This window comes from Bombus impatiens, unplaced genomic scaffold (genome assembly GCF_000188095.3).
Source record: "Bombus impatiens unplaced genomic scaffold, BIMP_2.2 scf_0219, whole genome shotgun sequence".
Lineage (NCBI taxonomy): Eukaryota > Metazoa > Arthropoda > Insecta > Hymenoptera > Apidae > Bombus > Bombus impatiens.
In genome coordinates, this window is record NT_176638.1 from 663,205 (window position 1) to 678,113 (window position 14,909).

At 42.5% G+C, this 14,909-nt stretch overlaps 2 protein-coding genes across 8 annotated transcripts in view; one reads left to right on the forward strand and one right to left on the reverse strand.

The window, feature by feature from the left end:
- LOC100748997 (prohormone-1) overlaps window positions 1-14,909 on the reverse strand; it is a 60,772-nt gene that overhangs the window by 6,984 nt on the left and 38,879 nt on the right. For 3 of the 6 annotated variants that reach the window (XM_012383707.3, XM_033319904.1, XM_012383708.3), the window contains exon 2: window positions 519-643. In XM_012383707.3, the coding sequence (XP_012239130.1) occupies window positions 519-629 (111 nt within the window). In that variant the 5' untranslated portion in view covers window positions 630-643. Of the gene's footprint in view, window positions 1-518; window positions 644-3,279; window positions 3,436-14,909 lie in introns of those variants that run through there. The other 3 variants (XM_024366497.2, XM_003488182.4, XM_033319905.1) reach the window with 3 other exon arrangements.
- Window positions 12,413-14,909, forward strand: part of LOC100742710 — a 12,339-nt gene continuing 9,842 nt past the window's right edge. Inside the window, exon 1 of one of the 2 annotated variants that reach the window (XM_003488215.4) lies at window positions 12,413-12,977. In XM_003488215.4, coding sequence (XP_003488263.1) covers window positions 12,834-12,977 — 144 coding nt within the window. In that variant the 5' untranslated portion in view covers window positions 12,413-12,833. The remainder of the gene's footprint in view (window positions 12,978-14,909) is intronic. The other variant, XM_012383706.3, reaches the window with a different exon arrangement.

Below are 14,909 nucleotides of genomic sequence, written 5' to 3' on the forward strand. Positions count from 1 at the left end.
GTCGCGTTCATGGCAAAATCGTGAGAAAGAAAAGAAGAAAAGGGAGGAGAAGAAATGGAAGAGTACGGTGGTGCGACTTAAAAGGAATATAAAAAGCTGAAAGCGAACGCGCAAAACCGATTGACACGCCGTACGTGCAAATTTAAGTCTTCGGATAGGACTTTTTTGCTCTGTTCCATATTTTTTGTACGGCATCGAAACGAGTTCCAGGGGAGCGTTGCCGTCCTTCTCGCGGATAAAATCGAGGACAACGCAAGGTGAGAGGGTAACGAGGCACATTTGTCATCGCTCGAGTGTCGCAGCGAGTACGGACGCGGTATTCTCTCGTCTAGCGTGAGGTTGCAGCTTGTTATAAACGATATTTTCTTTCATTTATGCATCTCTATTTTAAAAACAAGTTTACGTGATTAGTTAGCAAGCTAACAAGCAAGATCGATCGCGATCACCGATAGAAACATCAATTATACCGGGCGTGCATCATTTTTTTTCTTTTCGTAGGGGCGGATTTTGTTACTTACGTCTACCTCGTTTAAAAGTCTCTCCTTGTCAGCGGCTGGAAGGGCTATCGACAAGTCGATCAACACCATCAGGACCATGGCCAGAAATATGACAGTTCGTAGCGACGGCATGATATATCTCTGTCCTGCAACAAAAACCTGGTTAATCCGGCTAATTGAAAGGACTATAGTTGTTGCAAGTATTAAATCAAACGCTTCTAACGATCGACTCGTTAACGACTATTTTCTCCAACACGTAGCCAAAGTTAATGCCGATCTTGGTTGACCTTTCGAACAGTTTAAACAGATAATAAAGCTACGATATCGGACGGAAGAAAATTTCCAAGCTATACGAAGAAAGTACAAACGTCGTTTGTCGGTGCACGTTGTGGAAGAAAAGCTCTATGGCGCTTTACTCTATGAAAATCATACGTTTATCGCGAATCGAAGAATCTGGCGATGACGCGAACCTATTTCTGTTAATAAGAAGCAACGATGCATACGCCGTCGAACTTTTCTCGATACGTATGACGATAGCGTGCAAGTAACGAGCGTTCGTATCACCCCATAGGAAGCTCTAAAAGTATCTAACGACGGCTTCGTGTGTTGATTACGTTTCAGAAAATCGAACGATTGCATCTTCGACAACGTCGAAGGGTCAAAGGCTCGTCGATACGCCAGGTGATTTAAAATCCCGATCAAAGACAGTGTTCGACTGCCGTGGAAGCGCCTTTTATAAAATTAAAATCAACGTCTGGTCTATTTTCGCAACGTTCCCAACGACCGATCGGTGAAGAATATACACACATACATATGTATAATAATTCTAAATTAATTCCTTTTTCCGAATTCGAGCAACGCGATTTTTCTCCAAAGTAGAATTTTATAGCGTGAAAATGGAGAACGCGTTTTTTCACAGCCTTATCTGTTAGAAAATGTTTCTACCAACGTGGAGCGGCGGTAGCTCTGACAAGAACGATCATCCATCTTACGTGCGTAAGAAGAAGAACATCTTCTATTTCGTAGTAATTTATTTAGGGGAAGCAAGCAAGATAAAGACGGTGGAGTTTATATGGCAGCGAGTTCTGATTAGTAAAACGAATGAGATCGATCGTTGATGGAATATTTTACTCGGTGTCAAAATAGATTGGTCAGAAAACCACTGTCAGTTGGTTTTATTTATTTGGGCCTGACAAGGGAGACGCTTTCGTCGGTACAGCCGACAGTTCGATTCTGCTTGATGAGCACCGACAGCCGCTCTAACTGTCGTTGACAGAACGATAACTCAACGGAGGAAATATCGAGAGTGATACGGTGCCTCCGTTTAAAAATACTCGCGCTGCTGAGTGAAGTATCGTGATGCGATTTGCGCGATTAATTAAATATCGAAATACCGATCGGAATGTTTAAAGATACACAGGATGCCCTATTTTCATCTGTAAGTACAATTCGGGGAAGAAATAACTTAATGTATATAAAGGTCAGCGTTATTCTTTAAATAGAATCATAGAATTTTGAATGCATCAAACGATCCATTTCAGTATTCTCTGTAAAAAAGTAAATCTATCTATGTCGAAAAACTATTAGTCTAGCAGGTATACCGTATCTTATTTTATAAAGCTTTTATGAAACGTGTCTACGAAAAAGAAGGGAAATAGATGCAAAAGTTAACGACTTGCGACTTTTCTCTATCTACGGAAAAACTAATTACACCAAGATCATGTTTCGAATATATATATATACGCATATATATGTCGAGCGATTTTAACGGAATATATAACGACGCTCCGTTCTTTCTTCAAATTTGTTGCATCGTTTCGTATCGAACTCGCGTGCGTTGCCGTAGAAAGAAAGTAAAAGACGAGAACAATGAGATCCGATAATTACGTGCTTGTTGCAACGAGTTAGGAAACGTTGGAGAGTACCGTTTGTTTTCGGAGACAAGACAAGGCAATGACGGGTAATTGCACTGCTCCTTGGGCAACAGGTTTTCCTCGACTCCGTCTAATGCGTGAATTACAGAAACGAACGCTTCGAACTTTACGATATCTCCGGAAAAGTGCCTTTCCGCGCCTGAATATTTCTTAGAGCTTTCGAAGCTCCGTACTCCGAGATATTGGAAATTTCAAAGGCATTCGTGCTCTTTTTCAAACCAACTGAATAGATCGCTCCACTTTAGGCGCGATCGGATGAAATGACTCAGTCTGCGAGACTACAATAAAGCGAAATGGAACGTTTGTACACATTGTTAGAGAAAAACGTTCGTAATATTCCGAATGAACCATTACGCGTAGTGACGGGCATTTCACGATAATTTTCATTCAAGTGTCAAAGGCATTATAGCAGTTGTGAGTGGGCGAACGTAATCGCGATTGTTTCGGAATAAATTATTGTGCCATCAATAAGTTACGTAAAACGTTTTAAACGCGACTTCCCTTACACGCGGTCTTCTATTTTCGCGATTATGCCAAAGGAATCACGACTCACCGATTTTGAATTGATCCAACAAAGATGAGGTGTACGATAGACTTTAACGAAACGTAACGGTCGAGCTAACTGAGACGAATGAAACGATGCGACACGAAACTCAAACTTCCAACATGCAAAATTTCCAAAACGCATCTGGTCGAAGAATTACGTTATTTAAATCCGATCGCGATTCGTGCGCGAAACGCGTATCGTTATCTGTACGTATGAAGCGTGACAAAAGAGGAAAAAAAGAGTAACAGCGTTTGGGCGACGATTGATGAAAATAAAAAGGGCGAATGAAAAAGTAAAGTACCTTGTGGAAGCAGTTCCGGAAATTCGAGATGCGATCCGAGGGTAGTCGGTGTCAGTGGGGCGGTTGTTTTTGGTGAGCAGCTGCGAGAATCGGTGCTTCAGCGGCAGAGTGACTGAGCTTGCAAGCACGCGACCACTTTATATCCGACACAGGGACTGGGTCGGCGGCGTTGGTGGTGGAAACGCTGGGGGTGGAAAACCCACCCCGAGCCACTCTTTCGACGATCACGCGTTCCACCGACGATTCGACGATATTTCGACGCCTGTACAGCAGCTTTTCGAAGCTCCGTCCCACAGGACACCTACCTGTCCCCCACGACACCCATCCTTCCCCCACCCTAGCCTACTCACCGTACCAGGTTACACCGATTAAAGGATTAATTCGATGAATGCACGATTCGCGAAGTAATTCCCTCCCTTTCTCGGAAGCTCGCTCCGCAAGAATCTACTAATCGCGGCAAAACAAAAGAGAAGGTATTTTTGAACGTAAAAAGGCCATTTATTAAAATACCGGCTTATCAAAGCACTTTGATTCTTTGCGTTAACCGTTTCTTATACTTTACTCTAGCGGAAGGGAACGTTGTTCAAAGGAAGAGCAAGGAGAAATGTTGGTTGTTCGCAGTCGAGCACCGATATGACGTGCAAACCATTGTCTCGATTCTCAAAAGAGACCATAAGGCAAAGAACGATCGGCAAAATATATCGTGCTTTCACTTTCGAATAACTTTAGAGCATATTTCACTATCGTTGACTAACCGTTTCGAGCGATACATTTCATGAGACCAACGAAACTTGAGAAGCTAGTATCGCTTCGACGCGGCAAACTTTAGCGTAGTGACCTTTTCGTTTCGGATGTTATAAGTTTGAAAACTCCATACTCGAAGATTTAGGGTAAATTCTTGTTGAAACAAATTCAAACGAGAGGAAAACTTAACGTGGAACGGATGGCAGCCTCGATTAGTTGCGATTACGAATATGATAATTTTAAGAGACAAGGGTGGCGTGACATTTTTCAACGCGTGCGGGGATCCACTGTCAGTCTGATGGACGGACAGAATTGCGGGACAATGCGGCAGCTGGGTTGGAAATTCGCGGTGGCAAGAGCCAGGAATGTCTCATCCCCCAAAATATGCCAAACGGTATGTCCGGTCGACGTACCACAGGCCTGACTCTTGCCACGAGATCACGTTTGTCCTTCCCTATCCCTTCATCTATCATTCGGTTGCGTTATAACGTGTTCGGTGTTTGCTCCGTGTAATACGCATCGGTTTTACGCGTTCAATGGATTCCTGCTGTAATCGAGCTGCTACCGTCGCGTTTTCATGTAACGAGATTGCGTCTCACCATCAACAGTGTCCTACTCTCCTTGACCGTTCGCTCGTCCAAATTCCGTCGTTTTTCTTTTATTCGCAGTCAGGTTGTAGATGGAAACCGGTGATTTTCGTGCGGTCGAGCTGCAGCTACGTAACGACGTTAATTTTTCATGCGAAGAACGTCGATACTGACCGCTGGCTATTTTATCTCGATATTCTCGAAGATGCAATGATTCCAATGGGCTACGCCTGGGTTCAGAAAATTCTTTGCAAATTATATTCCATTGATTTCCCTCTTTTTACGGTTACGTGCACGCAACGTCGTTTAAGAAATATCGAAGCCTGTTTAAATTGACCTTACAGTTGTCGATTACAGCTACGTTGTTCGAGACTTATAAGAACGCGAAAAGAAAGTTGTGAATAGTAGAACTTCGATATGCTCGTTATCGGGCAATAAAGAGGGCAGCAATCGACAGTATAGCGATATGTAATCGACTCGCTAGAAATGGGCCATCAACTATGGAGCTTTGGGAAACGTAATCACACCAGCGATGACGATAAAACGCGGTAAAAGCTGCAGGTCATCGTTCACCACGATGGATCTTACACGTTTTCCCAAAGGCACTGCCATCAACTTTTTATTCTCGATGTTGGCTACCCCGGAAGTACCTGGGATATTTTGATGCTCGTTAAATAGTCTAGCGTTTCGAGGGGCGTCCGAAGAACTATAAAGCTTAGTCGTTTAATATATAATCGGATTAGAAATTACTTTATACGCTCGAAGCGTAAAAAAAACAGTTGGATATATTTTTCAAGCGAACAAGGCTAGCATCAATCGACTTCGGCACGAGCAGTCCAGCCATATTTCATCGACCTAAACTTAACGCCTGAATAGTTGCCATCTGCACAAGATGAGCGAACGATAACCGTTAAACTGCTGCGATACTCTTCGCTTAAAATTAGCCTTCGAGTTTGTTAGAAAATAGATGTATGTACATCTGCATTGTACGAGTGAGGAATGAAAATGAGAGGAAGACAAAAGGAAAACGCCATGAGACGAGAATGTATTGAATGAATAGATGTGCAATAAAACGAATTCATTCCTGTTTGAGATGTGCAAGAGAAAATAGCGCTGTTCGTTAATATTTCAAGTTATTATGTTATTATTCTGTTCTAATAAATTTTGCATTTAATAAAACGTTATATAGCATTACTTTAACAGAGTTCATTGTTGAAATATGTACAATGTACATGCACAACTCGTCTAATCGTTTCGATTCTTATCGCTTCCACGAGAAGGCAATTTGTAATTTTTTGCTACTGTTTTAAATCTCCGCATTCTCCATGATACATGATCGTACAGTATTTTGACTGACTTAAGAGCTATGGTATTGCGAAATGCGGTTCGGAGTTCCTTCGTCGCATGTCTCGAAGCGTTTGTTTAACGATGCATGTATCGATGCCCGTAAACAGAATCTTTATCTTCCCTTTGAGATTTTCGAGCCACCAGGTACTTGCACCCCAAGTACCAACTGCGCCAGCGCTCGTCGATAAAAACCATACCGCTGAAATTTGCATTAACGACGTGTGGAAAGCTGCATCGTTTCTCTCCGGCGCTGCGTAATTTTACGAAAAAATCAAGGTAGCGTCGTTGAAATAGAATAACATAAAATTCAACTTTTAAGAAAAATTCTCAGGGTCATCGACAACGCGTCACTGATGCTTCGATGTCGCTCGGATAGCTGAGATAAAATCGAAAAAAACACCGGGGTGATTAAACTTAAACGACGAGACTTTTGTTAACTAAGACTAACACTGAACAAGATAGTTCTTCGATCGGACTCAGCTTCTTCGAACGCGAACAAGCAACCGTACGGAAATTTGGATAAACCGATTACATAAAGAACAACGAGATCGACGAATCGGTGATCAATCGATTCGGAGCCGCAACAAAATATTCGTTTAAGAGCTTCGACGAACATTTTACGTAACTTAACGATGGATCCACGACTACTTCGTTGTTATCGCTAATTAAGTATTTTCATAACTCTATCTAATGTCTCGTCTGATTTTCTTCTTTTTTTTCAACTCTCTACCTACGCCTACACCTAACAAGCAACCTAGCAATTTTGCCATGACACTCACCTAAGAAGAAACCAGCGGAAAAGATCGCCTCGTCCAACGCGAAGAAACATTTTTTTCTGTTCATAGGATGTTTTGTTTGTTCGTACAATTTTACGGGAATTGGGATAGGCGTTCGTCTCCTTGAAGTCTCTATCGCGTGTCAACGATGATTGTGTCTTTAACGTCGAGGAGTAGACGAAGGTATGAATATAAATTGTATCGCGCGACTCTCGCTATCTTTCGGCAATCGACAATCACGAGGTGCTTTCACAAACCAAACAGGAGAGACGTCGACTCGGTCGCAGTAGAACGTACCGTTGTTCGGTCAGACACGAGGATTCTGCCTTAACTCCTTGTCGCTCCTTCGCACACGCTATCTCTGTTTCCTCATTGAAGGATGTTGACGTAACGCTACATCCTTTGGAAATATCACACAAAACTAACAACTGATCGTTAAATGGCAAATATTGCAAATCTTTGACACTTTCTAAATTAATCAAAATTATCGCTTGTAAATGCGAGAAGAAAATATCCCGAATGCTTTGTAAATATTGGAAAAATGTATATTTTCCCCTTTTCCTTCGTCGGTTTTTTATCTTCTTTCGTAACGTTACGCGATTCTTGGACGAAATAAAGCTGTCGCTGCCGGCGTTACGTAAACGCGTAATAAACGCTGAGAATTAAGTGTAGTCTCGAAGGAGAGTTGCGCAAACTGACAATTAACCGGAGGCAATCAAAGAAACGGAGAAGTCCGAAAATCAAAAAGTAGCCCTTTCTAGGCTGTCTATTTCCCCCGAATACATGTTTTCCTTCGACATAGTTGAAAAGTCAGCTGATGTGTCGCAGCTCGAACGAAAAAACGAACGAAAACGAAAGAAACGGAGGAACATGGATCGACGTTGTAATTATCCAGTAACGAGGCAGAGTTTCGTTGGTCAAGGGAATAGAAACGATTCCGAATCGATCGCGAAAAACAAAAGCCTCTGAACGAATCAAAGTTGTTACTTCACCGAAATTGGATCTCTTTCCAGCTTTTCCCACGTTCGTGTGGGAAGGGGATTTACAGGCGACGAGGAATCATTAAAGCTTCTTTGAGAACATTTCGATTTCTCGTTTTCGTGCTTTCAAAGACCAGTCACCAAAACTGTGAACTTTCGAATTCGAATAAAGACGACCGTCTCCTACTGTAACCGTGAACACGAGGTAATTCTCGTGCCTCCAACACCACGAAATATTTAATATACGCTCGTGAAGTATCGTAATTTGTTTCGCAGCTGACGCAAATAAAATATCCCTGACTTAATAAATCTGTAACTGCCGGTGTCATTGTTGTTTTAATATACGGCCTGGAATATCCGTGACCTAGTGGAAGGAAAACCAAGAGAAGAACTTTCTGGCAGAGTGCGCTAGGTAACAAAGCATCGGTTTACCGTGGCGGATGCAACATCGTGTCGGTAATTCCTAAGCAGAAGGGAAGTGCTAAAGGGTAGTTTCTTTATCGAAGTCCAAGTCACAGCTTATCGTGCAAGCTCGATCCCCCAAATCGACAGCCTCCTGTCTCTTATTCGCGGTCGATAAAATCAACCATATTTTTTTCATACTATTCTTTCTTACTTTCTTTTTCTTTTCATTTTACACGGCTAGCTCGACACTGTCGCTGATTTGCTAATCTTTCTGCTTGTAATTTCATTTTGTCTCGCATCGTAGAAATGTATCGTCAAAACTTATCGACCCTCCAATCACACGACTGCACTGCGAGCGTGTAAAGGGTAATCTTCGATTATCGAGATGTTAAGCTTGCGAGAGGAAAGATGCTTTGCAATGCTTAGCGACAAAAAGTGAAGGAGGAACGAGGAGAAACGAGGGAGGCGCTAAGCATTTGTTTAAAAACAATTCGCTTCCATCGATCGACAAACAGGAAGTTGCGATTGCAGTCGTAAACCGAGAAATATTTCGGTTTCTAACTACGGCGAGAAAAAGATCGCGACGGGTGGTTGAGTGGTACCAGAGAAACCTTTAGGCTGACTTTCCATTACCCAGGCCCGATCAACCTGTACTCTGATTGACTTTCAGTGTCGCTGGCGCTTTCCGCGGTCTTTCTATCCCGTTCTCTCTCTGACTTTTCCCAAAACCACGTTTCGTCCGACGACAGTTTACTTATCGTTCTGTTGCCCGAAATCTCTCGTCAACCGCGAGTTTCTCGAATCTCGTTCATCGACTTCTCGGGCCCTCTCTATTTCCAAAGGATACTTCCACGTCACGGGGCATAATTTGTGTACGACGTTATTCATTTTCTTGTTTATCGCGGATTTCATTTACGGCAGCTGTACATAACGATATTTCGAACGGTCGCTCGGATAAAAACGGATAAAAAGTTCGATCCATCGGCGTCAAGAAGCGTTCCGTGGTTTTTAGTTTTATAAGAGCCATCGGCACGATCGTAAGTGAGCCACCGGTGCATGTGGTCAGCTCGTTAAACGCCGTTTAACTTACTCAACAATAATTCCTGAGCCCTACTCGTAAACGCGAAACCGTCGATCCCAATATCCCGCTAGCCTTTCGCCAAGAACCTTCGCCTGGCCGAAGATTCAATTTCGTGTCGGTAATTACGAAAATCCCGAACGAATAAAGGTATCGACCGACTGGTTGATCGATGTACAGTGGCTCGCGAATGTATTCGAACGCGGTCTTAGAAACGTTTTATGCGTGTATTTTACGAGCACCGTGATTATTTTGATCTGAAAATGTGTACACATGTTACAAGATATTTGTTGGAAGCATAAATTTCGCAAAGATTAGCGTTCGTCGCCGTGCATCGTTCCCACGGAGAAAAATCGGATTAACGTTTTTTTTTTGCGTAAACGATGAATAACTGTAATAATAGTAGTGGTAGCACAGTAGAGCATCGTAAACGCTTTTTCTCGATGCTCGTTATCGAAAAAAAGCCGAAGAAAAAGTTTTAACGAGCATATTACAAAACGTATCGATCATAAACCGCGAATCGTAGTACGTTCTATTATTTCAGGCCGAACTTCCAACTGAACTTCGATTCTGTGATAAACGAATCGGAACTCGCATCACCGTCATTAACTAATTAATGGGACCAAAGCTAATTGCCAGATGACCCACACGATATTTGTTGTGGCAACGTACGATCGGCTTTCGCTAAATAAACTGGAAACGTTAATCGCTATCCTTCAGCGATAACGCTCAGTCACGCGGAAAAATCGTTGTGATTCACAAAATTTATCGAGATTCGCGATATCTTAATTGTATAATTAGCTCCGTTCATCAGAATATTGACGTATTTGGTCAATCCCCAGCATCCTTAAAGCCAAAACACTCCGTAGGCCGTATATTATAAACTATAATTATTTATTCTTAACTTACGTTTTAACTGCTATTTTCTTTTTATCTCTTGTTTACCATTTACATATACTGTACGTATAAATAAATAAACGAATAGATAAATGGATAAATAGATAAATATATTTGGTTAAAGCGATACCGTTTTGCTTCTTTTTTCGCGCGCGTCTTTTTCTTCACATGCAGTTTCTCACTGTTCCAGATCATTAGCTTTCGAATGAATTTTTTCCTTATTTCATGCTTAATTAACTCGTGCCTCGCGTATTCAATAACTTCATAGTTATCCTTCTATTGAGTTGGCAACTGAGTGATTGCGGATTTTGTCATTAGATGGTATTGACAAAATCCGCAATGTATCGTTCCGATAGCTGATATTTGCAGTTTCATAAATGTACGATATAATTGGCATTATCGATCAATACGGGTATTTTAACCACGAGATTATTATTTTAAGCCTTTTGCTAACCCTTCTTTGTTTTCGTTATGACTGGAACTATTTTCGTTCATTACGTTCGACGCGTTTATCCTTTCTTACGCAACAGAGTATTGGGTGAATCAACGGAAATAAGGACATTTCCCGTCGAGTCGAGTCGAGTCGTCTGCATGAATTTGATCGTTAGTCAAAGCCGATTGCACGAAGAATCGAAAAACCGCTAGGAAGTTCGCACTGGATTGTTTGCAAAACCAAGACGGATTGTCTCTCCCGACGATGATTGCTTTGCTCTAGCTTCGCAAGACTGGCGCGATCATTGATAATGAATATCATATTGATAATGATAATGAAAATTTTCGTCTATCGGTTAGCCTGTTGAAACGAGTTGAAACAAGGAGAAATCTTTAGAAAGTAACCGACAAAACGTATGTAGGAAATTAATAAAGGCGCGAAAGGAGAAGAAGCGAGGCAGAAAAACGCGAAAGAAACTGTGCAGGATGAAGAAAAATTCGGCAGAAGAATAAAAACCATCGAGGAAATTGAAGTAACTTCACGTCCGTCACGTACTTCACCGCAACGTTATTAGTCGTTAATTGTGGCCGGCACGTGACACCGAAAGTCGCTTGATTGAACGAGTACAATTCTTCCTCACGAACCACCTGTCGCATTTGCGATTCTACTCCAGCGATACTCGTTTCTCGCCTTTCGTTGTAACGCTCGTGCAGTCAGCTCGCGTTGAACATCGTCGGAGACAAATGCGAGGCTCGAGTAATCACGCGTAAAGCTGCGTTTAAATGAAGCGAGCGAATGCTCGTTCTTTCCTCTCTTTCTTAAAATTTTAGTTGAACATTTAGTTAGCATTCTTTCGCCGTGTGGCGACTATTCGGTGAACCCTTTGCTCGCGTTCGTCGTGAAGAAGCTCTTTCGGTGTAAATGAGTTTACGAACAAGTTGTCTATTTACGTTAAAGGAACACGAACGAATGTTTTTGATCGCTGGGTCAAAACTTGCTATAACTTCGCGTTAAGCGCTAGGCTAAAGCGAAAACAGGGTGTATAACGGAGGAAAGACCTCGGAGGTTTCCGAGAAGCAGTCCGATTAATCGAGAATAAAAGGACGAAGAGACGCGAACTCTGTTATTAGGAAGGGAACTCGGTGAGAGAGCGAGCGAAAAGCCAAAGGCGGAGATTAAGATCCCATTTGCAGCGAGAAATTTTCGGAGTTTCCAACCAGAGTTACAATTCCCTGATCAATTCTTGACTTTGTAGTCACGATCTATTCCCTAACGAGACTGGCCACAAGTCGGATAGTACCGCGGCGAATTTGCCAACTGCATCTTTCCAACAAGTTCTCAAGTTTTGAAACGCGACTGAATTTATAAGGGAGTTCGCGTTTCTCAACTTTTAGTGAGTAGCGCGTTGGCGCGTATACGTGAAATCAACTCAACTAAACTCGTTACGTACAATTTTCAATCCCTACGAGTATGCTCGACTTGTACGTCGACTCTACGCCACCTTTTTGCCCAGTTTCCGATTCGCCGATGATTCTCAACCTGCATGCTCGGCCGATTATATAGTTTGCCATTACGTTTCTCCGTTATGATAAGGAAGATCGAGAGAGGGTTGGGGCGACATATTTATCACGACAAGTACCGCAGTACCAAGGCTCGCTAAACCAGATACATCTGTCGGCGTGAATTTACTAATGTTGCGCCGATCCGCTGGAACGCGATCATTTTCGATGTTTTTCCGACATTCGCGCTCGCAAGATCGAATCTCGTGCGGGAGAAAATGTGCGTCAGAATGGCAGGATAACGCGCGCGGTTTCCCGAATTGGACGGACATTTCCAGCGCCTGCGTAACATCGAGCACGCGTACGAAGTATATAGGAGAGCGGTTGCCGCTCGAGGCGTCACATTGCGTCCTCGAGTACATCCTTCGTCTTTCTGCAATAACCCACGTACAGGACATCGTCGATAACCATCGTTTGGTATCCTTTGCCAGTTCAGAAATTCGAGGTGTCGCACGCTGCTTCTCAACTTGCAAACGAATCGAGTCGGGAAGCCGCCGCGCTCGTCCTTCTTCTTGGCTCGAAAAGTTAAGATAAATAGATAAGGCTGATTAAAGAAGAGTTTCGAATCACCGTAATTCCGATCGCATCTCGGTCAAGATCTGGAGTGAGATCGTTCCATCGCGGGAAAGTTTCCTTCGATCCAAACAAAGAAACGATCGATTCGCAAAAGGTGTACTCACGGATGCTGTAGTTTTACTCGAGAACCGCGAGATCATTCGGCAAACGAAGAAGCAAAATACAAATTTAAATGGGCAACGGAGTGATTCCATTGATGTTAGTGGCGATGGTGCCCATAATCGGTGGTACTATCGGCCAGCGTGCTCTCAGCAAGAGGAACGCGCCAACGAATCTCGATTATCCCGACTATTCGACCAAGTACGACGAGTATCCGGTGAGTAACTTGAAACATTCACGAAGCTTGTTCGCTTGTTCCTTTGTTGCGTCATAGTTCATCGTAACGAAAAGCACTACGTGGCTACGTGAACTCGTAGATTGACCGATGGTCACGTCAAAAGAAAGGTAAAGTTACATCGAAATGGGAGTGGACGTACAAGATCGTAGTCGAAGGGACAGTTGGACGACTTTTTTGAATATTTTAGCCACGAGTATCGTCCTGTCTAGATCGCTCGTGGATTCCTACGTCGTTTTAATTCGCATAAGATGTAGTAGCGTAGCTTTGCAGACGATGTTCGATGCGACGATCGAATTCTATAACCATTCCGGTCTTTGTCCCGTTCGATTCGAGCGAATTTTACCGGCAACATCTCGGCTACCGCAAATTAGAGAAATTTGTTTGCGGCGGTCGTAAATTTTCATTCTCTTCCAGTCGATTTCGCAAGGGAAGTAAACGGAGGGCGATTTTAAATCGCAATCAACAAGTAGAGTCGCATGCTCTTCCGCTAGATTCTCCCTTCTCCCTGTCTCTGTTTATCTTTGTGTTTGCGTTTTACGAATTTTCATTTTACCCTAAGCGTCTTCGAGAAAGCTATTACGTGATTGTCTTCGAAGAACATCGATTCATCGTGTTTCCTAGAAAATCGCGTTTAGCTGAAAATGTCTGGAGAAAGAGTGAAACTTCGACGACAAACGTAAAACTTGCTGGTTATCGTTCGATTTGTTTCGTAACACTGTTTCGAGAAACGAAATAGCTTGGAAAAGTTCGTGATCGGAAATACAAAGAATAGATCGTTGAGAAGGAAGATCGATATGGTCGTCTTTGCTTTCGATTCCAAACGAAAAGTATATAGGTTCCATCTAGTAAGTACGTAGTAGTGCGATAGAATATCCAATTCTTTGTCGTTCGCTTCCCACAATTTTCATCTCTCCTGACATCCGCCTGAAATTTCATTCTTCTCGAATTTCTTTATTACTTGGTAGATTCATTTTCGCAGCTTTCTTTGTTTTGCGGTAAACGAGGGTTTTGCGTAAGCTGAGAATATTACTGTCGCCGGTGTCGAGCGTTTTCTCATTTTTGTTTGTTCCGTGGCGCTGAACGCGGAAGCTCGTTGTCGTTGAATCAATTCAATGATATTCCACTTTTCACCGACCAATCGTACACGTCTTTCAAACGTACTAGCATACCATTTACTGATATTCATCGGCCAAGTCAATGCATTTCAAGCTTTCGCGTCGAATAAAGCGCAACTGTTGAAGATTCTTCGGATTAATCTTAAATCTACGTCAACGTCGATGCGACGATGTTTTTATCGATTTACACGCGGAACAATAAAACAGGAGAGTTTCGAACGTACGACGCACCGTGCAATCCTCGTACGTTCGAGCGTCGTTTGCCGAAAATCTTTAACTGCTACGTTTAACCAACCTAAAAATTTACCTTCGAATACGATTTTTCTCTTTTCAAAAAAGAAAAAAAACATCGCGAAAGGACAACAGTAGAGACCATCGACATTTTTAAAGTTAACAAAGTACGAATAGCATAGTTCGTACGAAGATCAACTCGGTTCCGTCCCGAAAGTTGATAAACTTCAAATTACGTTTAATTAAACGTTTAATGGATACAATACACGAATTTGAGAATCTTCCGACGCGATCGATCGATTTCAAGTTAGACAATTTGTCGATGAAGCGGTTTTTAAATTACGCTCGCAGTTCCACAAGTTTCAAGCACGTAACGTGCTTCTTGTTTTCGACGTTACATCGCCTTTCGAAGAAATATCTGCACTCTGCGTGTACTAAAACGGTCGACGGGTATTATAGAATTGTATTTTGCTGTTAATTCAATTTCAACCAAAATGTGCTATGGACCCTTATTCAAAGTTTCCATACAATTACCGGTGAAATTAAAACGAAATGGAAGCGACCC